The 25,750-nt window shown below is 46.4% G+C and overlaps 2 protein-coding genes across 2 annotated transcripts; one reads left to right on the top strand and one right to left on the bottom strand.

Annotated features, from left to right (window-relative positions):
• The first annotated feature begins 1,770 nt into the window (after positions 1 to 1,770).
• Positions 1,771 to 6,444, top strand: LOC123445314 (aspartokinase 2, chloroplastic-like). The gene is made up of 13 exons (XM_045122277.1): positions 1,771 to 2,232; positions 2,642 to 2,724; positions 2,807 to 2,847; positions 2,937 to 3,091; positions 3,526 to 3,675; positions 3,750 to 3,845; positions 4,018 to 4,134; positions 4,801 to 4,920; positions 5,012 to 5,104; positions 5,192 to 5,308; positions 5,544 to 5,660; positions 5,745 to 5,807; positions 5,931 to 6,444. Exons 1-13 carry the CDS (start codon positions 1,837 to 1,839, stop codon positions 6,075 to 6,077), a joined length of 1,695 nt encoding a protein of 564 aa, XP_044978212.1. The 5' UTR covers positions 1,771 to 1,836; the 3' UTR covers positions 6,078 to 6,444.
• Positions 6,445 to 8,789: 2,345 nt separating this feature from the next.
• On the bottom strand, positions 8,790 to 13,698 carry LOC123445313 (auxin response factor 4-like). The gene is made up of 15 exons (XM_045122275.1): positions 13,473 to 13,698; positions 13,269 to 13,375; positions 13,041 to 13,136; positions 12,853 to 12,909; positions 12,592 to 12,753; positions 12,420 to 12,504; positions 12,100 to 12,190; positions 11,862 to 12,026; positions 11,631 to 11,750; positions 11,454 to 11,526; positions 11,206 to 11,374; positions 10,234 to 11,117; positions 9,801 to 9,991; positions 9,534 to 9,704; positions 8,790 to 9,320 (listed from the first exon to the last, which is right to left on the bottom strand). Exons 1-14 carry the CDS (start codon positions 13,513 to 13,515, stop codon positions 9,542 to 9,544), a joined length of 2,406 nt encoding a protein of 801 aa, XP_044978210.1. The 5' UTR covers positions 13,516 to 13,698; the 3' UTR covers positions 8,790 to 9,320; positions 9,534 to 9,541.
• Positions 13,699 to 25,750: the final 12,052 nt, after the last annotated feature.

The raw sequence follows: 25,750 nt of genomic DNA, 5'->3' as shown, positions 1-25,750 counted from the left end.
GCGGCGGAAAGTGTTTTAGGTGGCTCTCTAATGTTTTCCCAATATTTGAGAATTTATATGGGTGAAATTAGGTCAGACGAAGCCATGTGGGGCCCTCAAGGTAACAGGGCATGCCTACCCCCCCTGGGCGGTCCTTGTTGCCTTGTTGTCTCCTCGTACAACTTCTGGCCTCCTTCTGAAGCTTCCAGTTCCTCTTTTGTCCGTAAAAAATATTGTTAAAAAATTTCATAGCATTTGGACCCCGTAGGCCATCATGAGAGGAAGTCCTTGTTGCCACCATCGGTCGTGTAGGATTTGCGCGACAACGACGCCGGGAGGGAAGGAGAAAGGCCCAATGGGGCTAGGGTTGGTGGCGGCGCCCAGGGCCAAGGTGACGCGAGGCTAACCGTCGTGCCTTTCTCTCACTTTCTGTGTGTATCGAGGTGTGGTTCCTCAAAAATGACCCTTCGCTAACAAATGAGTATACCTTATTAGCAGAATGGCTTACATGAATGAATGAAAAATGAAACAAAGTTGCTCACCGAATATTTGATATCAGCAACAATAGGACTTGTGAATGAAGGATCCCTGTTCGGAGCATTCACCTTCTTGATCAACGTGGGGATATTAGAGTGCAAGATGACATTGTGAGAACTTTCATCCAGTATGACTGCATGGGAATGACAAAACAAGAAAGAGCTAGAGCTTCTGCAAACTCCGGAGTAGCGATGACCCTGAAGGACAGACAACAACCCACCACACACCTGCCCATATGGTCCCGCCCCACCACACTTTTTTTGAAACGGAGCTAAAAGCTTTGCCTCGCAGCCTCGCAGCCTCGCAGCCTTCTCCGGGATCGTCGGCGCGCGCCCGCCGGAGGCGTCCCTCGAGTGGCCTAGGCTGGCACTCTGCCGAGCCGCAACGGGCGGCGATGTTAGCGAGCGACCGACACCGCCATCCTTGGGTGCGCCCATGGGAATGCTGGAGCAGACCGTGGACCACCCAAGAGCCGACGGTGTCGGAGTGTCTGACCGCATCTCATCTCGGAGCCCAACGACCGGGGGCGGCAGGGTCCCACGGGACCGGGGTGTAGCAGAGAACCCGTGGCGAGCACGGCGAGGATGGGAGTGTCCATCTAGCCCGACACTGAGCGCATCCTCCTCCATGGCGAGATCCCGGGTCGTAGATCATCCCCCTCACTAGGCAGCGAGGGGACGACGGAGTCCAGTATAGCCGACGAAGATGCGAGCACTGGCCCGATCGCGAGGGAGGTCGCGGGCGTCGGGGCGTGACCAGGATCCCGGGCGACGAGCCCTGGCGGGCGGTGGGTGAGGGGACGTGACATGTGGGTTTCCCCATAACGAGAAGACTCCTCCAATGAGTCATACCCCTCCCTGTTGTCCCCACGACAAGGCAACGGAGGGTCAGAGGGCCTAGACGCGTCTCCCTCAAACACCACGTAAGGATCCTCGGTATCTAGCTCATAGGACAGTCGTATCCCCGTCCCGTCGAAGAAGAAGGGAAAGATCAGTCCATTGATTCGATGAGGGGCACTGAAGAGGACGTAAAGAAAACAAGAACTTAGTAAAATGAAAGGAGACTCCTTTAACCGTTGATGAATCGTCGGACGAAAGAGAGGAGGAGCCGACGCGGCTGTTGGTAACGGCTATGGTTATAGAAAGGTAGGTTGAGAGGAAATGCATTTTTACACCATGTCCATAGCACTCGTTTCTTGTTCTGAATGCTGGAAATTGCCATTACGCCTGAAGTGTCTCTCTAGCGTAATATCGGAAACACGCCTTCGCTCGCCATACAGTGAAGGAGTCAGCAGTCCAGTCCTCTCTGCTGCCGAAAGATATGGCGATCGCGCTCAGATTCGCCGCCACCCCGCCCCGCCTCGCCGCGCCGATACCTCCGACGGGTGCCCCTCGCGCACATGGAGGAGCTGCGCGCGTCGGCGCCCTGGTCGGGACTCGCCGTGGCAGGATACTGGCAATGGCGGCCGCGGATTCCGCTCGCTGTCGGGCAAAGATAGGGGGCGACGGCGACGGCGTTCTCGCCGGAGTGGCCGTGCACGGAGGAACTGGAGAGGAAGGGGAAGATCAGCTGAGCGTGGTGATGAAGTTCGGTGGTTCGTCCGTGTCGTCGGCGGCGAGGATGAAGGAGGTGGCGGGGCTCATCCAAGCTTTCCCCGAGGAGCGCCCCGTCGTCGTCCTCTCCGCCATGGGGAAGACCACCAATCTACTACTCCTCGTACGACTGCTTTCTGGTCCTTCTTTAGGCTTACAGCCAAAAAAAAAAGTTGTTACTCACTGTTTCAGTATATCAACAAGAATATTCAGTCACGGGAGTGTTAGCTAATGTGAAATTGGATCTTTTGTCATAGTTCAGCTGAAATAGTCAAGAATCTGTCAATATTCAGCTGATGCTATAAATTACACCTTTGTGCGTAATTTCTGTCGTAGAATTGCAGTAGCCAGTAGGTAACAATGGCTATAAACAATACAAAAAAATGTTAACTGAATGACTAAACCTTGTTTTTGGATTCACTATATCATTGTAGCTAAGATGTTTTGAGTCTTTAAGCACATGTGGACTTAAAAGGCAATTAAATAGTTTGATATTTCTGCTACAATGCACGGCGTATGTGCTCGTATTTTAGGCTGGAGAGAAGGCAGTGGGATGTGGAGTGACCAACGTTTCCCAAATCGAAGAGTGGAACATGCTCAGAGACCTCCATATCAGGTACGTGCCCTTTTAAGTCAGTTTACTAGGGGAACGCGCTTCACAGTTTTGGTTTACAGTGACTTGTTTACTGTCAATCCAGGACAGTTGATGAACTTGGACTGCCAAGATCTGTTATACATAGTAACCCCGCTAACTGACCTCTTTTGGAACTGTTTTCCAGTTTTCCTTGAAATGATAAGCTTATTGTCCCCAGTGAACAAAATTTGCAGCTAAGCTAGATGAACTGGAGCAGCTCTTGAAAGGTGTTGCCATGATGAAAGAGCTGACACTTCGCAGCACTGACTACCTTGTGTCATTTGGAGAATGCATGTCCACACGGGTTTTTGCGGCTTATTTAAACAAGATTGGCGTCAAAGCACGTCAGGTACTTCTTGATGTTGTTCTTGATTTTCACCGTGAACCACTATGCTTAACAGTTTATGACTTATAACAACCTAAATGAATACACAAGAGTACAGTTACGTCTATAATTTTGTTATAATTGCATATAAGTGTCCCTCCACCATGAAGGATGGTCTCAAAAGTTTGGTATCCTGTCCCTGAATTTCATATTACAATTTGCTCATGTTCTCAACACATGTGTTGTTAGTAGCATCACACCACTTCTCAGCATCATGCATTGCCATATTAGTGTCCATATTAGGTATGTGCTTCTTTCCCCTGAGGTCTCAGCCTGGCGCAAGGGCCCATGAAGTTAGCTAGTCTCTAAATTCCCGGCGGATTAAGTTTCTGCTGCATTTTTGTTTCATTATTTGGAATATTGTTGGTTCTAAATTGTCTTTGCTAATGCCTTTGCAGTGTGATGCTTTTGATATTGGTTTCATAACGACAGACGATTTCGGTAATGCTGAGATATTGGAAGCAACTTATCCTGCTGTTGCAAAGAGATTACATGGGGATTGGATTCGGGATCCGGCAATACCTATTGTTACTGGGTTCCTTGGGAAGGTATTCTAACAGATGACTGAGCTTTTCGTTTGTGGGGCAACTTTTTAGTTCATTGCGGTTGCCATCATTTGCAGGGCTGGAAATCAGGTGCCGTTACTACTTTAGGCAGAGGTGGCAGTGACTTGACTGCTACAACCATTGGTAAAGCCTTGGGATTGAGAGAAATTCAGGTCCATGTGAAATCTGAAATAGATAATAAACAAACCATACTTTTGACTTCCGGGAAAAAATATACAGCCTAAAATTTAACGTTCCAGTTTGTTATCATGCTAATATGTTTAGTAGCTGTATCCCTCGTTATTACAAGTTTTTTTCTCAAAGATTACCGCTGCTTTGTGATAGGTGTGGAAGGATGTTGATGGTGTACTTACTTGTGATCCAAATATCTACCCAAATGCAAAGACTGTCCCGTACTTAACATTTGATGAGGCTGCTGAACTTGCTTATTTTGGTGCCCAGGTATGATGTGAAGTTAAGAACAAGATGTTCAAGAAGAAGATTATAACTGAACTTCATTTTCTTTAGAACACACACCCATGTATCAGGAGAAAGCGTCCAAATGATGCTGGAAAAACTGCACTGCAATGATATCTCAAAATGGCATGGAAACAGCATCTTGCAGAAATGTAGGAAAGGCTGCGTACAATAGACCCAAAGTGGTCGGACCCTTTCCCGGACCCTGCGCAAGTGGGAGCTACATGCACCGGGCTGCCCTGTAATGATATCTCAAAATGGAGATAATTCATTTTTCTTTGTTGCGGTTCCATATCACTCCGAAAGTTAGAAAATGAATTGTGCGGCTTAAATCCTTGCATAAGGAATACATGTTTGATTATATTTATTCTTCTGGGGGAACATTTTGTGTTTTAGTCAAAGATCAGAAGATATATTGTTCTTCAGAATTAGATTTTTATAGGAAGTATTCATTATTTAGAATTAGAGGTGCACGGTGTACTTGCATCTATCGAAATGCATTATCTCAGTTTCAGTTACCCTTCCTGGAGTGGTTATCAGGCTATGAGCCTTTCATGCCATGATTTGCATATTCTGAAAAAAGTTACTTCTGCTGTTAAAAAGTTATTTTTGTTTGGCTCATGGTTATTCATTGTTGTGCTTCTGCAACAGGTTTTACATCCACAGTCGATGCGACCTGCTAGAGAAGGTGATATACCAGTTAGGGTTAAGAATTCATACAACCCTAAAGCTCCAGGCACCCTTATTGCCAAAGGAAGAGATATGGATAAGGTTTGTATGTAGCATATTAATTTAGTATGTTATCGCATCAGAACCATTTTACCTCTCAAGCAGCCATTGATTTTGTTTCCCCACTACATAGGTTGTGCTAACAAGTATAGTGCTGAAGTCAAATGTCACTATGTTGGATATAGTGAGCACTCGGATGCTTGGTCAATTTGGTTTCCTTGCAAAGGTACGTACATTGAGCCACTGAGACATTCAATTTGGTTTGTGTTTGTTGATACTGATCATTATCCACTATCTGTACACGGTTGAGCAGGTGTTTTCTATATTCGAAGATCTAGGCATATCCGTAGATTGTGTGGCGACCAGTGAAGTCAGCATTTCTGTATCACTCGATCCATCAAAGATCTGGAGCAGGGAACTTATTCAACAGGCAAGTTCATCCATGTTCATGCTAAGTGTCAAGTAGTTGTACCTGTGATTGAACTCTGTTTCTAATTCATGTGGAAAACTAGCACCATGGCTCTGTAAAATGAGTCGATGGTTTGTTTCTTGACCATTGCTTCCGAAAATGTAGTATGTTGGCTCTATGGTTTGGTAGCATGAAGCAGCTTCCTACATTGATATGCCCTCGATCTCCTCTTCACTGTCCTTTTAAAATTTTGTAGGAGCTTGACCATGTGGTGGAAGAGCTGGAGAAGATCGCATTCGTCCATCTTCTCCAGCAAAGAGCGATAGTCTCGCTCATCGGGAACGTGAGAAAATCATCGCTCATACTAGAGAAGGTATGGTCCTGATCTGGTAACCAACTTTACAGAAACACGACAGTCGCAAACAAACATCACACTAACCCATATTCTCACCTTAAGGCTTTCCATGTGTTGAGGAGAATCGGGGTCAATGTCCAGATGATCTCGCAAGGCGCATCAAAGGTAACCAACCAACAACGCCCATTGCATGAAACTACTGCATTATAAAGAGTAAAAAGAACACCTCAAGGTGTCTGTCTATCTAACTAAAACATTTTTGGCACGGCCTTTGTGAACATTTGCCAGGTGAACATGTCGCTGATCGTCCACGACAGCGAGGCGAAGCTGTGCGTGGAAGCCCTCCACCAGGCCTTCTTCGAGGGCGACGGGGATGGCGATGATCGCCTGACGGCGGAATTCGACGAGGAGGAGAACCTGCGGCTTGAGCTGTGATGAGCATTCAGTTAGTAGTGTGTGTTATCAGTCAGGACGCCCAGAGAAACCGCTGCTGCAAGAGCAAAACAACGGCAAGGTGTAGACTTGCAGACTGTGATGTATCTACACGTGCAGTCGCGGACGATGCGTGCGTGCGTGCGTGCGCGCACACACACACACACACATGCACCAGTACATGCGATGAATGCTGGCTGAATAATCGAGTCAGATGACCGGACCTGTGGTGGTCGTCTCGACCGTCTGGTACGTGTAGAGGATGCACACGTACTACGTATACGCAACACATGTACATGTACCCGCAAAAAAAATGTACATGTGATGAATAATCGATCGAGTCTAATGACCGGGCCCGTGGTCGTGTAAACATACGGACGACATTTGTCAAAAAAGATGATCTGCCACTAGTCTTCGATCTCGGTGCAGAAGTGCATACCACTGTTGCCATGATCCATCTGCCCATATAAGCCTCCCCCATCGTTACGGCACGGGATGGATGCATGCACCACCAACGGAGACGACCAACCCACCACCACCACCAAGCAGGACGATGCGGCGGCCGGCCATGGACAGTGCATGCATGCACGCGAAGGCCCACGCCATTGCCATGCTACCACTAGCGCACACACACGGCACGCGTACGTATACGTAGCATGAGGAAAACGAGGTCATGAATGCCGACCGAGCCGGCGGGCGACGGGCCGGCCGCCACCCCGGCGAACCAAAGCCGCGGCAGACGAGGCGAGAGATCCGAGGCGAGCCGCAGCGCGGGCCCCCGGCCCACGGGCACGCACGCACGCACGCACGCACGCAGCACAGTAGTAGTAGGGGTAGCGACTAGCGAGCGAGCGAGCGAGCAGTAGCAGTAGTAAAAGCGGGGCTTGTCGCGGCGCGCTTGGACTCGGGCGGATTCGATTCGCCGTGTCAGCCCGCGGCCGGCGCGGCGAGGACGAAGGCCGGCGGACGCCCGGGAATCGACCGGTCCATCGCCGGCGGCGGGCCCCGCCTGCGCTGCGCCACCCCACGCGCTCGCCTCTGCGACCGGCCCACGACGACCGGCTGCCGTGGAGCCGGGGTCATGTCACGTGACCGCCCGCGCGCGCCAACAGTGCCGGCCGCGGGGCCCACCCGTCGGTGCCCGCGCGTGCCGGTCACGCACACGCAGGACGGGCGCTGGGGCCCGCGGGTCAGCCGGGCGAAGATTCCTCGTCCTCCTTCCCGGCCACGAGGCGGACGCCAGACGGTGTTCGTCACCCGCCGTCGTGGTCGCCGTCACGCTCGCTCCTCCGGGGCAGACCCAGTCAAATCCGTCTGTTGGTTGGTTAAGCGCGGCGTCAGATGAGCTTGCTACTAGTCGTGGTAACATGGTTTTTTTTTTCTCTCAAAGTAATCCTAGCCGTGGCGTTTCGTGGTCAAAGCTTTGCTCACCCGGTCCTCTAGGACAGGTATGCCCTGGTTGGTTGCGCCCGCCGTGCCGCTCACTCGCTCCCCACTTCCGGCCAGTCGCGACCACGGCAACACCCATCTCCATCAGTCAAACACCCTCTCCCAGCCATGATCAGCAGCGGCGGTATATGCTAAACGGTGGACGGAATCATGCAGGATTCTACCGCATTTTGTTAAGAAAAACTTCCCGAGGACAGGCCGTTCCAAAGAGACAAGGTAATAAACAAAACGGAAATACGAGCCCCGAACCTGGTCTCTTGGCCCTTCCGTTGGTTGTTTGCATGGTCCATACGATACGATACGAACCACTGGCGCGTTGGTACCGTCGCCCGTCCCAAGCCTATCGCCTCGCCACGCCGGCCGGCGGCGCGGGGAGGAAACGGACGGGACTTGCTTGCACACAACGGAGACCTCGCGCACGCCCCCCACGGCCGTTGCGGTTGCTTTACCGGCACGGCGGCGCGCTCTCTCTCTCTGTCTTCCCAGCAGCGTGGACCGACGGCACGCGCGCCACAGGTCGCCCAGCCAGCCGAGACAGCTACACACACACAGAGAGTAACACAGACAGGCGTACATGCAGAGCACGAGGACAAAACGGACACCTCCATCCACCGTCGACCTCATCTTCGCCTCGCCGGCAGAGACGGCACGGCACCTAGTGGCGAAGCGATTTGGCCGCTTTCTCCCCCACGGAGAGGGACGGGCGAGCCAAGCTGGTTGGCCCGTACGTGTTTGTTTTCCACGGGAACGGAAGCAGGGCGGAGACAAGGGAGGCATGCGGCAACCAGCGACGGCCACCCCCCACCCCCACCACGACGCCTTTCTTTGCTCCCTTCCTACCACTCCACTTTCATCTCCCTCGTACCAACCAACCCGGCACCAACACCCGCCACCGCGCCGTTCCTTTCGTCGACCAAACAGCGCCCGATGCGTCCACACCAACGGCCTCCATTTGGCGCCGGTCTTTCTTTCCACCCGGTGCCGCCAACGACAGATGAGACCAGGCAAGGGCCCCACCGGAGCCACTCAACCGGACGGATAGGCGGACACGCTTGCCTTCCACTGCTCCGTCTATGTATATCCATCCATCCGACTGTTAAATTAATCATGCCGCCCACAGCACATCACTAGATCAGTTGTGCGTGCGTGCGGGATTGCATTGCACATACGGTGCCGGGCGCCCATCATGCATCCCGGGATCGACACACAGACAGCGACGCGCCACCACACACCACCACCACCAGGTCTCGTCCCACTCACACTCTGTAGCCATTAATAGCACATTAAACAGGATCGGACGTACATATACCATCGTCTTTGCCATTGTTTCTCACTACTACTACTCCCGGAATAGCTACTACTAGTACTGCAGGTCGGTTAATAATACAGGAACTTGCTTACTTACTAACGCTAGCTAGCAAGATAGTAGATAAATATTTACATCAGGGTGGTTGGGAAGGGCTAAGGATCAAGCATGCATTCAAGCAGGGGCAACGGTAATAATGAATCTTGGCCCTAAATCTTAACTGCCAAGAGCAAGCAAACCAGCGGATAAACAATCGCGGAGCGCAGCAAAGTCTCTCTCTCTCTCTACATTACCTAGTAAGTAGTAGTAATAACTAAATCCAAAGGGTTGTTGTTTGGGTTGTTGTTGTTGCTGCATCACAAGGGGGAGGGGGCGATCACCAAAAGACATCAGGAGTTACTTCATTGGCTGGCTGGCTGGGACCCGTGCGAGGGCAGAACAAGGCTCCCCGTGCGATACCTCACCTCATGCCTCAATCGGCGTAACGCAACCTGCAGACACCAAGCCCAATGACCCAAAGGTTAGTCGCTTTCGGTGGACGATGCTTCTCAATATCATACTAGCGAACAATGATATCCTGCGACCATGATGCTTGCACGATCAGGAATCCACCGAGACGCAGTTAAGGTCAAGTAGAACTTGATGCACCGGAAGGACATCAGCTTAACCAATAGCACGGATTCGAAAGGCACGGGCACACATACCTAGTTGGCTAGTTATCTAAATGGCTTGACGCGGCGAGATGAGCCTTCTCGTTTGCGCCATCAGCATCTGCGGAACCTTCTTCCTTTCTTGGGGTGGATGATTTCGAGTTCATCTTCTGGACCTCCTCCTTGGTGTAGATGAAGATCTTGCGCACTATGCTGCAGAACTCCCTGCTCGCAACACAATGCTATAGTAAGTAACAGGAAGCGGATTTCTGCGGCATACGTATCAAAGCAAGCACCAAGATAGATAGATAGAGGGCTTACTCCCATGGATCATCTCCCACCAGCATCATGTCACCCTCAGGATCAGTATACACAATCTGCCAGTCTCTGTTTGAAGACATCAATTCACCATCAAATTCAAACATCCTGTCTAGCTCAGCAGTGAGTTCGTCATAGTCGCCAAACTTCGACAGATCCACTGATCTACCAAGCGCAACGCCTTGCTTATGAACCTGCAAAAACATGGGGAGTATCATATAAATTAGTGGCCAGACCAAACAAATAACCCAAGAATACACAATTAAGCAGACAGGATAATGCAATTGAACTCAGCAACCACGTGCACAGTTTTTAAGAATGTGCCTCGCCCATAACAACATAAATTAGTGGATCTGTCGAAGCAAGCAGATAACTTATTCTCAAGTATTGATAGCAAGTATGCTAAAGAGCATAGGGCATCAACACAAGACAATACCTTTGTGCAACTCCTTGTGGAAGCACCATGGGACTTGCTTTGGACATCTTTCGAACTGTTGGGAGCTTGCTGAATGCTTTTCTCATTCTCAGTTGTCCCAGCAGTGCTTACGGACAACTCAGGAATACAATCAATGTGTGCATGCTGCAATTGGGTTAATGATGCGGATGCTTGAGTTTGTAGCACAGGCTCATGAATTACAGCCATTGTGGAGCTCAAATGGTTAGAAGGGGCACTGGTAGTATCAACTTTAAACCCAAAAATCTTGAAACCACTGCCTTCTCTCGCTTTCTCCAAGTCAACAGGAGCAATTGATGCCTGAGGCCGGATCACTCGGGGTTGTTCAACCGGGGAGAACTGCTGCTGCCTTAACCAATTTGATGGGTGCTCTTCAAATCTGAAACCTTGTGACTGATCTCTTGGATTACCGTACACGGTGCTTTGGCTATTCCAGAAATGAAACTCATTGGCCTCTGTGTGCATCTTTGTGTACGGGTCTGAGAAGTGACGAGCAGAACTGTGATCCTGGAACTGGTTCTTGAATGAGCCATGACGATTAGGAGCCTCATCAAAGGTCTGCATGAAGAAGCCTTGGGAATCACCAAAAGATTGAGCACCAGAACTGGCATCCTTAAACGCAGTTTCACATCTTCCCAGCTGCATCCAATTTTCCATAGAGGGCCTCTGCTGAAACGCGGATGCATGGTTTTTTCCAATGTTGGGGGATGGAGACCACATCATAGGCTTCTGGACAGTAGCATCAGAGTCATTGCTGCCAGTCAGGTTGTTGGTCCTCAAGGTCATGTGCTCTTGACCTTGCAAGACCATGTTGTTTTGATTTCGTTGTTGTGCTTGGGCAGAATCCATATCAATCTTAGTTGCACCTGCAAATGGCAGAGACATTTCAAGAGCGTCACATTTGGAACCTATTTCATCAAGCCTCTAGTAAGAGTAACGAGCTTGTATCGTTACCTTCTTTTGTAAGAACAGACGATTCAGGAGAAACTGGAGGAACATTCGGTCTAGGTCTTTTGACCCGAGAAAGAGGAAGCGGGTTAACAGGAGGCGATGAAGCTGGCTCTATTTTCCAAGGAGAGACTCTATCCGGACGTGGAATAGTTGACGGCTCATCCCAACGCACCTAAGTTTCAGAAGCAATCCTCCATGAACATGTGCACTCTTCAAGTTGTACAAGATAACAATAGTGATCAAACAGTTACCTTAAGAGATCTCCAGTTTGATTCAGGCCACAATTGGTCAAGATTTTCACTGCCAACTATAGTACCAGTAAACCTATATGACAATGTAAACAGCAAATTAGAAATGATCTACTCGGTGCTGTTGGGGGATCATGCACACCAAACTACACTTGTAGGAAAAGCAATTACGACAGTCACCTTTGCTCTGGTGCCTCTTCGCCTTCAAACCTCATCCTGAATCTCATCCCAATTGAATAGTTGTTCTTCACAGACTCCATATATTGATCATATGGTATAATGAACTCTGAAGGGCTCGTTCTAAAATCGACCAAAGATTAGACAGTAGTGTAAGTACTCAGAATGAGCCACCAGGAACAAATTAATGACTACATATAGAAGGGTATGATTGCCTTAGCATTGTTGATGTACCTAGGTTTGTAGTAGACCGTGAACATGCTTTTCGTGTTGATAGCGTGCCATGCAGTTGCAAGGACCCCAAGATGCATGCTATGACTAGAAATGACTGAAGAAGGCACGTTGGACAGCTGTCTCATAGCCCGCCTAACACCAACACGAAGCTCGCCACTCTCTCCTCTGTGTGGAGCAGAACACATTTAGCACCAGGTTAAGAATTGCTATGCTGGTGAGTAAGGAAACAGCAACAGACCTGAGGAAAATGAAGGCATCCCCAGCTACAAGCCTTTTGGAACTGACAAACACACTCCAACCGCTCTGAAGGAGATGCCTCCTAGGTTGCCCTGTTGATTTGCACTCGGTTAACACAATTATCATCGGTGCCATCACCATCATCAAGTACAAGATAAACCCTTGCAATTTATAGGCAGATTTGATGTGTTGCGGTGTCACTGATTGCAAGCTACAACCAAATGGTCTACTGAAGTTATCAGCTTCAGATCACACACACTGGGCATACATGGGGATGTAAAACTGCCACAGATCAGAGCAAGGCACGGAACAGAAACTTACCACGGAAGATATGGCGGAAGCGCCAGTCCATGCCATGCAGATCCTTTGCCACAAGCTCTTGTGTTGGGGGCGACTGGGTCATGTCCTGCCAAATAGATCAGGTCAGCAAATGCCGCAAAAACGAAGGCAACAAGCCCCATACGAATGATCTGGTGTAAAAATCGACATATACCAGGGAAGGGAGGCACTCGTCAGCGTGGCGGCGCAGCACGGAGAAGCCGCCATGCGTGCTGGTGTCGGATGCCGTCAGGGTCTTGCAGAAGGACCGTACCGCCGGCCTCGGAGGCGTGGCGCCCGTTGTAGAGGTCGACTTGTCCACCGCCATCTCATTTTGCTGAGGAATTGTTGAGAGGGGAGGGAAATTAGCACCTCGAGCGGAAGAGGACGAAAATACCCACAGTTTGAACCGGGCGAAATTCACGCTAGAGCTTACCTCCGGCTCCGGCATGAGCATGACCTGCGCGTAGACCTCGTCGGTGTCCGCCTCCGCCTGCCAAAATCCCCCATAAAAAAATCAGCTGACCGACTCGAATTTCGGAGCACACAAAACAAGGCCGAGGAAATTGTACGAAGGCGGGAGGGAAATTGAGCAAGGGAAAAGGGTGAGGGGTAAGCGGGCACCTTGAGCTCGACGTTGATGACCCGGCAGAGCAGCTTGGGCGGCAGATCGTAGAGGCGCATCTGGTTGCCGGCGACCTGGTTCATGGAGGCCTCCACCTGGAAAACCAAAAAAACAGCGCGAGAGCAAGGAAATTCAGCGCGCGAACCGAAGCAGAAGAGCCTCCCCGCGCCAAATCGCGAGGCGGGGGTAGAATTAAGCGAGGAGGAAGGGAGGCGGGCTTGACCGACCTGCTCGATGTGCCCCTGCGGGAAGTAGAAGACGAGGTCCCCGACGCGCGGGACGGTGACGAGCGGGCCGGCGCAGGCGTGCCAGAGCTCGTCGTAGAGCGGATCCCCTGCTCGGAAAACCAGCACCGGTAAGCGTCAGGAACCGACGAGGTGGAGTGGGAGGAGGATTACGGGCGCGCTGGCCAGATCCGGAAGCTTGCGTACCTGCGGAGGGTGCCTGCGGCGTCGCCATGGCGGGCGGCGGCATCTGCTGCTTCTGCTGGCCGGCGGCGCGGCGCGAGGAACCCTAGCTGCTGCTGCGCGAGGAGGCTGCGGGGAGGGAGCGAGGGGTGGGAGATGGAGGAAAGGGGAAGCGAGAGGAGGGGAGGGGAGAGGAGTAGTAGCGGAGCGGCAGTAGAAAGAGGAAGGAAATGTTTTGTGGGGAGGACGGGGGAGGGAGGGGGAGGGGATATGGGGTAGGCGGATTTGGTGGTGGTCTCTTTGTAGGGGGTAGAGAGAGAAACACACTCACCCACGCACGGCACAAAGCGGAGGGGAGGGGAGAGAGGGCCGAGCCGGGTAGGCGGGCGGAGGCGAGCCGACCCGTCAAGCCGAGCCGGTGTCAGTGGTGGTGGTGGCGGTGGCGGTGCTGGACCGTGGCGGTGACCGGACCGCGTGGACGGGGGGTCGGGGTCCGGCGGGCTCGATGGCGCGCGGTGGGGCCGGGGTGGTGGTCTGCGTTGCGTGTGCGGGGGCGGCCTGTCTGGTCCGGTCTGACCGAGGTGCAGCGAACGGGGTGGGTGGGCGCAGCACTGCCTGCCGCTGCCGCACCTACGGGACAGCTTTTTACGACCCAGCCCCATTCATTTCCCGCTGGGACGCGCCAGCCAGCCACCCAGTCAGTGCCCGCCCCTCCACACGCTCCCTCTTCCTCTCCTCCCCTCACTCCCAACATATTTGTTTTTGCACCATCGTCATTTTCTCATAAATGAGTAGATGAATGTGCTTCGGTTTCGTAGACGGGCGTGAATTCCGTCTCTACTGTTTCAGCTAGGCGTTGGCGACCCATTTAATTTAATTAACCACAAGTAAATTGAGAAGTAGTGTATTCTTGTGTTATAAAATATTTATTCCTTTCCTTATTTTTGTGGGCTTTGATTTGTCAGGAGTCGGGGGGTTTGTGTTCGTGTTTGTAGTGCGTCACTAATTAACAAGCTCGACGACCCCTAAAAACAATTAACAAGCTCGACGTTGCAGAAAAAGGATGGGGTAGTAGTATTTCATTTCGTGGTGGGTTGATGTGGACGTGCAAGGCGCCTGCTTTGCTTCCTTTGGCCACTTGGTTGCATCGCCGGGCTTTCTGCGCAAACTGATCGATCGGCGACAAGCGTTTCTTTCTTGCGCGGTAACGCGATAAGCGCATGATGGCAGCACCTCCTTTTCCATTTCCTCTTACGGGTGGGTGTGCAAACGTTCAGCGAGATGAGGCTACTGATTAATGCGGGCTAACTCGACTCAAACGAAAATTAGGGTATGATTGGTTTCCGGCCACATTTTGCCAAGTCAAAATTTGGCAGCCACAGTTTAATTGACATATGTTTGATTTTTGCCACACTTTATTGTTGCTATGGTCCATTTGTCATAGAATCTTTTTTTGCCAACTTTTACAAAAGTTTGGCGTTTGTTTTTTTAACCACACTTTATGGCTTGCCACACTTTCATGGTTTGTCACATTTTGACTTGGCAAAATTAGTATCCAACCAAACAAGCCCTTAGTGTGCAGCGATGTGGATGTCGGGGGTGTTATCATTCTCTTTTTAAAGAAAATAATATATACACCATGCTTTCTAATTTTAGAAGCCTTTTATCCAATTTGAGGCATGAATCATTCGATTTTGATCTGATCAACAATTTATTCTTGCCCTTAAATTTTGGAGCTCTCTAGTATGATTGAGGTATTTAATTTTGAATTTGATACATACTTTTGACCTGGTCAATATTTTTTTAAATCAATAGATAATACTATAAAAACATATCATCCCGCACATCTTTGCGTGACCTTAGAAAAGAGATGTCAACTATCCAAGTTACACTAATATAATACTTGAAGTCACCAAGACTACTATAATACTTGAAGTCACCAACACAAAAAATTACCACACATAAATATGGGTTAATTAACAGATAACACCGAATCAAACAACGAAAGGCTCGCCAAACACTGCACTATAAATAAAAAGAAGACGCACTCCATCGTCTATCCCACTCGCCAAACCAAATATTCATCAGTTTCAAAATATAATGTGTATTAGTTTTTTGGTAAGTGAAATTTCTTTAACTTAGATCAAGTTTCACTAGTAGAAAACATGGCTTTGGTCCTCGCCTCATAAGAGTATTAATCCCGATCGACTTACGAACCAGGACTGATGCACGCATCAGTCCCGGTTCGAGAGGCCGGGACGTCGGTCGGGCCTCGCCGGCATCAGTCCCGGTTTTTCTAGGACCTTTAGTCCCGGTTCGTGCCATAAACCGGGGCTAAAGAGCCCGGCTTCTCGTACAACCTCTTTAGTCCTGGTTCGTGTGTGGAACCGGGACTAAATGGCTATCTTCAGTCCCGGTTATAGACACCAACCGGGACTAAAAGAGTGCCTATATATATGCTCGTCACTGTCGCTCACTCCTCTCATTTTTGACCGGCCAGCGTGTGAAGGTGTGTGCTACTCTAGGTCTCACCTCCTATGCACATGAGGTGTTTGATGAAATGTCCAAGCCACACTTAAGGTTTCTTTCCTCTCCAAGCTCGACCTCCAAGCTTCATTTTTCCCAAGATTTGTCTAGGTTTGGCGGTGCACCAACTATCCAAGTGTTCTAAAAAGGTTAGCAACTTCATCTCCTCATCTCTCACTACTAGTTTAGCTCATTTCAAATGCTCTAGAAGTAGTTTGGTTTGCGGGTTTTAGTGGAGGAGTGTATGTGTGAGTTTATTTGATTTAGATGCACAATTTGATGTGTATGTTGTTTATATACTTAATCATATAATGCACACATATGAACCTGCAATGAATGTATGGTGACCGACTCCCACTCAAATTAACATCCCTCAAGTTGTCCGAGTGTAACATGATCCAAATCCACCAACCCAAGTGTGATCATCATGTGAGATGATGTGGTTTCAATGGTGAGCATCTCCATGTTGATCATATCTACCATATGACTCATGTTCGACCTTTCGGTCTCTTGTGTTTTGAGGCCATGTCTATACATGCTAGGCTCGTCAAGTTTAACCCAAGTGTTCTGCATGTGCAAAACTGGCTTACACCCGTTGTACGCGAACGTAAAATCTATCACACCCGATCATCATGTGCAATACTTGAAGTCACCAACATAAAAAATTACCACACATAAATATGGGTTAATTGACAGAAAACACCGAATCAAGCAACGAAAGGCCCGCCAAAACACCGCACTATAAAATAAGAAGAAGACGCACTCCATCATCTATCCCACTCGCCAAACCAAATATTCATCCGTTTCAAAATATAATGTCTATTAGTTTTTTGGTAAGTGAATTTTCTTTAACTTAGATCAAGTTTCACTAGTAGAAAACAGGGCTTTGGTCTTGGCCTGATAAGAGCATTAGTCCCGATCGACTTACGAACCGGGACTAATGCGTGCATCAGTCCTGGTTCGAGCGGCCAGGACGTCGGTCGGGCCTTGGTGGGCATCAGTCCCGATTCGTCCACAAATTGGGGCTAAATGGCCTGGCTCCTGACGCAACCCCTTTAGTCCTGGTTCGTGTCTGGAACCGGGACTAAATGGCTATCTTCAGTCCCGGTTATAGACACCAACCAGGACTAAAAGAGTACATAAACGGGACACCAACCGGGACTGCTCGTCTCTGCAGCTCACTCCCCTCATTATAGACACCAACCGGGACTTAATCATATAATGCACGCAGATGAACCAACAATGGATGTATGGTGACTGACACACGTCTGACTACATAAACGACCTGCATAATTTTCTCGAAGTGGCTGAGGGAAACAAGAAGAATGGTTTTATGTATTGTCCATGTGTTGTGTGTGGGAATACGAATGATTACTCTTCCTCAAAAACCCTTCACTTGTACCTGCTTGAGATGGGTTTTGTGTCATACTATAATATTTGGACCAAGCACGGAGAAAGAGGGGTTATGATGGAAGACAATGAAGAAGAAGATGATGATGACAACTATCCGGATCCTATGTTCCCTGAATACAGTGATACTACAATGGGGGAAGCTGAAGATCAAGAGGCACCAGATGTGCCCGTTGATGATGATCTTCGTCAGGTCATTGTTGATGCACAGAGGGAATGCAAAAGTGAAAGGGAGAAGTTGAAGTTCGACCGCATGTTAGAGGATCACAAAAAAGGGTTGTACCCAAATTGCAAAGATGGCAACACAAAGCTCGGTACCACACTGGAATTTCTGCAATGGAAGGCAGAGAATGGTATATCTAACAAGGGATTTCAGAAGCTACTGAAAATAATGAATAACAAGCTTCCAAAGGATAACAAATTGCCTGACAGTACGTACGAAGCAAAGAAGGTTCTATGCCCTCTAGGATTAGAGGTGCAGAAGATACATGCATGCCCTAATGACTGCATCATCTACCATGGTGAGGAGTACGAGAATTTGAATGCATGCCCAGTATGCGGTGCATTGCGGTATAAGATCATACGAGATGACCCTGGTGATGTTTAAGGCCAACGCCCCAGGAAGAGGGTTCCTGCCAAGATGATGTGGTATGCTCCTATAATACCATGGTTCAAACGTCTATTTAGAAACAAAGAGCATGCTAAGTTGTTGTGATGGCATAGTTAAGGTCGTAAGGAAGACGGGATATTGAGAGTACCCGCTGACGGGTCACAGTGGAGAAAAATCGAGAGAAAGTGGGGGGACTTTGCAGATGAGGCAAGGAACGTATGATTTGGTTTAAGTGCAGGTGACATTAATCCTTGGAGCAGAGCAGCAATCGTAGCACCTGCCTTGTAACTCTATGCATCTATAACCTTCCTCCTTGGATGTGCATGAAGCGGAAGTTCATTATGATGCGTGTGCTCATCCAAGGCCCTAAGCAACCCGGCAACGACATTAATGTGTACCTAAGGCCATTAGTTGAAGAACCTCTACAGCTATGGCATAAAAAAGGTGTACGTGTGTGGGATGAGGACAAACGACAGAAATTTGACCTACGAGCATTGATGTTTGTAACCGTCAATGATTTGCGTGCTCTTAGTAACCTTTCAGAACAGACAAACAAGGGATACCACGCATGCACGCACTGTTTAGATGAGACTGAAAGTATATATTTGGACAAATGTAAGAAGAATGTGTACCTGGGACATCGTCGATTTCTTCCGAGCACACATCACTTAAGAAAGAAAGGCACGCATCACCGGAAGAAGCATGTCCTCCGTATAGGTGATGTTATATTTGATATGGTCAAGGATTTACATATATATTTTGGGACCTATCTTATTGTACAGACCTAGAGGTCAGCTCTGCACTCGACATGATACACGTGATGAAGAATGTTTGCGTGAACCTGCTAGGTTTCTTGGGCGTGTATGGGAAGACAAAAGATACACCGGAGGCACGGGAGGACCAGCAACGTATGAACGAAAAAGATGGCATGCATCCAAAGCAGTATGAAGGTCCTGCCAGCTACGCTCTTACCAAAGTAGAGAAGGAAATCTTTTTTGAATGCTTGCTCAGCATCAAGGTCCCGTCTGGCTTCTCATCGAATATAAATGGAATAATAAATATGACAGGAAAAAATTCCAGAACCTAAAGTCTCATGACTTCCACGTGATTATGACGCAACTGCTTCTGGTTGCATTGAGGGGGCTTCTACCAGAAAATGTTCGATTAGCTATTGTGAAGCTATGTGCATTCCTCAATTCAATTTCTCAGAAGGTAATCGATCCAGAAATCCTACCAAGGTTACAAAATGATTTGGTCCAATGTCTTGTCAGTTTTGAGTTGGTGTTCCCACCAGCCGTCTTCAATATTATGACGCACATTCTAGTTCACCTAGTCGACGAGATTGTCATTCTGGGTCCTGTATTTCTACACAATATGTTCCCCTTTGAGAGGTTCATGGGAGTCTTAAAGAAATATGTGTGTAACCGTGCTAGGCCGGAAGGAATCATCTCCAAGGGCCACAAAACAGAGGAGGTCATTCAATTTTGTGTTGACTTTATTCCTGACATTAAGCCGATTGGTGTTCTCAATCGCGGCATGAGAGGAGACTGAGTGGAAAGGGCACGCTAGGATCAAACTCAATAATATGTAGGGACGGACATTCTTGGGCGCAACCACACTACACAGTTCTACTGAATTCTACCTTCGTGACCCCGTATATCAATGAACACAAGAATATTTTATGCTCCAAACACCCGGAGCAATCTGACGAATGGATTACACGTGAACACATCAGGACTTGTGACGGTTGGTTGCAAACGCATCTCATGGGTAACAATGGACGTGATGCCTACATACACATGATCATTTCCATGAATATCACATAACTATTTTGCCCAACAGTAATTTATTTACCCAACGTATGCTTATTTTATGAGAGATGCCACTAGATAAGACTATGCCCCCGGGTCTATTCACTTATATATTTACAAATGCTACAATTACCTTGCTGCCTTCATTTACTTTTTATTCATTTTGCAATTATAAACTATCATCTACACACTTTACTTGCTTGCAAATAACGAGTCCAAGGGGATTGACAACCCTCTTGCCCGCGTTAGGTGCAAGTGTTTGTTTCTTTGAGTGCAATTGTTGAAGATGGGGGTTGTGTGTTACTCATATTGGTTCGATAACCTTGGTTCTTACTGAGGGAAATACTTATCTACATTGTGTTGCATCATCCATTCCTCTTCACGAAAAACCTAACACAGATCACAAGTATGACACCTCGATCAAGGTACCATCTGCATTAGAATCTAGAAGATTTCTAGACACAAAGTTTAGTCCAACATACAAATTTTGGATAATCATCCATAAGTTCAAACCATGAGTAGGGCAATTTTTAATCACAATTTCATCCTATCCCAAGCTTGTTCAACATGTTCTTGGTCATTGATACATCCATTTTGCATCATGCTTTTATATCGATATCTATTGCATTATGAGTTGTTAATACACATTATGGTACAATACTTATGCCTTTTCTCTCTTATTTTACAAGTTTTACATGAAGAGGGAGAATGCTGACAACTCGAATTATGGACCGGATAAGGAGCAAATCTGAGAGACCTATTTTGCACAATTCCAAAAGTCCTGAAAACTTACGAGAATTATTTTGGAATATAAAAAAATATTGGGCGAAATAAATACATCAGGGGACCCACCAGGTGGCCAGAAGCCATGGGGCGCGACCTACCCCCCTCGGCACGCCCTGCAGGCTTGTGGTCCCCCTGGCAGGCCTCCGGTGCCCATATTCTGCTATATGAAGGGTTTTTACCTGGAAAAAAAATCATATCAGAACTTTCGGAGCAGAACTTCGGCACAACCAATCTAGAGTTGCGGCGGAGCTATTCTGCCGGGGAAACTTCCCTCCCGGAGGGGGAAATCGAAGCCATCGTCATCACCAATGATCCTCTCATAGAGAGGGGGTCAATCTCCATCAACATCTTCATAAGAAACATCTCCTCTCCAAACCTTAGTTTATCTCTTGTATCCGATCTTTGTCTCAAAACCTCAGATTGGTACTTATGGGTTGCTAGTAGTGTTGATTACTCCTTGTAGTTGATGCTAGTTGGTTTACTTGGTGGAAGATCATATGTTCAGATCCTTAATGATTATTAATACTCCTCTGATTATGAACATGAATATGCTTTGTGAGTAATTACGTTTGTTCCTGAGGACATGGGATAAGTCTTGCTATAAGTAATCATGTGAATTTGGTATTCGTTTGATATTTTGATGAGATGTATGTTGTCTCTCCTCTAGTGGTGTCATGTGAACGTCGACTACATGGTACTTCACCATTATTTGAGCCTAGGGGAAGGCATTGTGAAGTAATAAGTAGATGATGGGTTGCTAGAGTGACAGAATCTTAAACCCTAGTTTATGAGTTGCTTCGTAAGGGGCTGATTTGGATCCATATGTTTCATGCTATGGTTAGATTTATCTTAATTCTTCTTTCGTAGTTGCGGATGGTTGCGAGAGAGGTTAATCGTAAGTGGGATGTTTTTCCAAGTAAGGGCATCACCCAAGCACCGGTCCACCCACATACCAAATTATCAAACTAACGAACGCGAATCATATGAGCATGATGAAAACTAGCTTGACAGAAATTTTCATGTGTCATCGGGAGCGCTTTGCTTTATATAAGACTTTGTCCAGGCTTTTCCTTTACTACAAAAAGGATTGGGCCACCTTGGTGCACCTTTGTTACATTTGTTACTTGCTACCCGTTACGAATTACCTTATCACAAAATTAACTCTTACCGATAATTTTAGTGCTTGCACAGAATACCTTACTAAAAACCGCTTGTCATTTCCTTCGGCTCCTCGTTGGGTTCGACACTCTTACTTATGGAAAGGACTACGATAGATCCCCTATACTTGTGGGTCATCAAGACTCTTTTCTGGCACAGTTGCCGGGGAGTGAAGCGCCTTTGGTGAGTGAAACTTTGTAAGGAAAAATTTATATATTGTGCTGAAATTTACTGTCGCTTGTCACTATGAAAATAAATCCTTTGAGGGGCTTGTTCGGGGTATCTTCACCCCAATCGAAAGCACAAATGGATTCTCCTCAACCTGCTGCACCTACTGAACATATTTATTATGAAATTCCTTCGGGTATGATAGAAAAACTGCTAGCTAATCCTTATGCAGGAGATGGAACACTACATCCTGATTTGCATATAATCTATGTGGATGAAGTTTGTGGATTATTTAATCTTGCAGGTCTGCCCGAGGATGATGTCCACAAGAAGGTCTTTCCTTTATCTTTGAGGGAGAAGGCGTTGATGTGGTATAGGCTATGTGATGATATTGGATCATGGAACTACAACCGATTGAAATTGGAATTTCATCAGAAGTTTTATCCTATGCATCTGGTTCATCGTGATCGGAATTATATTTATAATTTTTGGCCTCGTGAAGGAGAAAGAATCTCTCAATCTTGGGGGAGGATTAATTCAATGTTATATTCATGCCCCAATAATGAGCTCTCGAGAGAAATTATTATTCATAATTTTTATGCGCGGCTCTCTCATAATGATCAATCCATGCTCGATACTTCTTGTGTTGGTTCCTTTATGAAGAAAGATATTGAATTCAAATGGGACTTATTGGAAAGAATTAAACGCAAATCTCAAGATTGGGAACTTGACGAAGGTAATGAGTCAGGTATAAGCCTTAAGTTTGATTATGTTAAATCCTTTATATACACCGATGCTTTTCGTGATTTTAGCACTAAATATGGACTTGACTCTGAGGTAGTAGCTTCATTCTGTGAATCTTTTGCTACTCATGTTGATCTTCCCAAGGAGAAGTGGTTTAAATATCATCCTCCCATTGAAGTTAAAGTGGTTGAACCTATTAAAGTTGAAGAAGAAACTATTATTTATAATGTTGATCCTGTTATTCCTACTACTTATATTGAGAAACCACTCTTTCCTGTTAGAATAAAGGAACATGCTAAAGCTTCAACTGTGGTTCGTAAGAGTTGTACTAGAACACCTATACCTCCTTAACAAATTAAAGTTGAATCTAATATTGCTATGGTTAAAGATCTCTTGGTTGATAATATTGATGGGCATGTCATTCATTTCTGTGATGAAGCTACTAGAATTGCTAGACCTGATAGTAAAGGTAAACATAGACCTATTGTTGGCGTGCGTGTTGTTTCTGTTAAAATAGAAGATCATTGTTATCATGGCTTATGTGATATGGGTGCTAGTGTGAGTGCAATTCCCTTTACCTTATACCAAAAAATTATGAATGATATTGCACTAGCTGAATTAGAAGAAATTGATGTTACCGCCAAGCTTGCTAATAGAGATACTATTGCACCAATTTGGATTGTTAGAGATGTTGAAGTCTTGTGTTGGAAAATAAAGTATCCTACTGATTTTCTTGTTCTTGGTTCCCCACAAGATGATTTTTGTCCCATTATATTCGGTAGACCCTTCTTGAATACTATTAATGCTAAGATTGATTGTGAGAAAGAAACGATTACTGTAAGTTTTGGGGATGTGTCTCATGAGTTCAATTTCTCTAAATTTCGTAGACAACCCCATGACAAAGAATTGCCTAGTAAAGATGAAATTGTTGGTCTCGCTTCTATCATTGTGCCTCCTACTGATCCCTTAGAACAATATTTGCTAGATCATGAAAATGATATGCATATGAATGAAAGAAATGAAATAGATAAGATTTTGTTTGATTAATAGCCTATTTTAAAACACAACATGCCTTTTGAAATACTTGGGGATCCTCCTCCACCCAAGGGCGACCCATGTTTGAGCTTAAACAATTACCTGATACTCTGAAGTATGCTTATCTTGATGAAAAAGAGATATATCATGTTATTATTAGTGCTAACCTTTCAGAGCATGAAGAAAAGAGATTATTAAAAACTTTGAGTAAGCACCTAGCCACTATTAGATATACTCTTGATGATCTTAAGGGCATTAGTCCCACTCTATGTCAGCACAAAATCAATATGGAGCCTGATGCTAAACCAGTTGTTGATCACCGACGATGATTAAATCCTAAAATGAAGGAAGTGGTAAGAAATGAAATACTACAGCTTCTCGAGGCAGATATAATTTATCGTATTGCTCATAGTAGATGGGTTAGTCCCGTTCATTGTGTCCCTAAAAAGGGAGGTATTACCGTTGTTCCTAATGATAAAAATGAATTGATCCCGCAAAGAATTGTTACATGATATAGAATGGTAATTTATTTTAGGAAATTAAATAAGGCTCCTAGGAAAGATCATTACCCGCTACCTTTTATTGATCAAATGCTAGAAATACTATCCAACCATACACATTTTTTCTTTCTAGACGGTTATTCTGGTTTCTCTCAAATACCTGTGTCAAAAGAGGATCAAGAGAAGATCACTTTTACTTGCCCTTTTGGTACCTTTGCTTATAGACGTATGCCTTTTGGTTTATGCAATGCACCTGCTACCTTTCAAAGATGTATGATGGCTATATTCTCTGACTTTTGTGAAAAGATTGTTGAGGTTTTCATGGATGATTTTTACGTTTATGGAACTTCTTTTGATGATTGCTTGAGCAACCTTGATCGAGTTTTGTAGAGTTGTGAAGAAACTAATCTTGTCTTGAATTGGGAGAAGTGCCACTTTATGGTTAATGAAAGCATTGTCTTGGGACATAAAATCTTCGAAAGAGGTATTGAAGTTGATAAAGCTATAGTTGATGCTATTTAAAAAATGTCGTGTCCAACAGATATCAAAGGTATAAGAAGTTTCCTTGGTCATGCTAGTTTCTATAGGAGATTTATTACAGACTTCTCTAAGATTTCTAAGCCTCTCACTAATCTTTTGCAAAAGGATGTTCCATTCGTTTTTGATGATGATTTTGTAGAAGCATTTGAAATTCTTAAGAGAGCCTTGATCACTACACGTGTTGTTCAACCACCTGATTGGAACCTACCCTTTGAAATTATGTGTGATGCCAGTGATTATGTTGTTGGTGTTGTTCTAGGGCAAAGAGTTGAGAAGAGATTAAATGTCATCCATTACGCTAATAAAACTCTTGACACTGCTCAAAGAAACTATGCTACCACCAAAAAGGAATTTTTAGCAGTTGTGTTTGCTTGTGATAAGTTTAGACCTCGTATTGTTGATTCCAAAGTAACTGTTCACACTGATCACGCTAGTATTAAATATCTTATGGAAAATAAAGATGCTAAACCTAGACTTGTTAGATGAGTTCTTCTGCTACAAGAATTTGATTTGCATATTATTGATAGAAAGGGTGCTGATAACCCCGTAGCAGATAACTTGTCTAGACTAGAGAATGTTCTTGATGACCCACTACCTATTGATGATAGCTTTCCTGATGAACGATTAGCTATCATAAATGCTTCGCGCAGTGCTCCTTGGTACGGTGATTATGCTAACTACATTTTTGCTAAATTTATACCGCCTAGTTTCACATACCAACAAAAGAAAAAGTTCTTCTATGATTTAAGACATTACTTTTGGGACGATCCACACCTTTATAAAGAAGGAGTAGATGGTATTATTAGATGTTGTGTACCTGAGCATGAACAGGGACAGATCCTACACAAGTGTCACTCTGAGGCCTACGGAGGACAGCACACTGGAGATAGAACTGCACACTAGGTATTACAATCTGGTTTTTATTGGCCTACTCTCTACAAGGATGCTCGTAAGTTTGTCTTGTCTTGTGATGAATGCCAAAGAATTGGTAATATTAGTAAACTTAAGGAAATG

Source organism: Hordeum vulgare, chromosome 3H (genome assembly GCF_904849725.1).
Source record: "Hordeum vulgare subsp. vulgare chromosome 3H, MorexV3_pseudomolecules_assembly, whole genome shotgun sequence".
In the NCBI taxonomy this organism is placed as follows: Eukaryota; Viridiplantae; Streptophyta; class Magnoliopsida; order Poales; family Poaceae; genus Hordeum; species Hordeum vulgare.
This window is presented reverse-complemented; position numbering and strand designations above follow the sequence as displayed.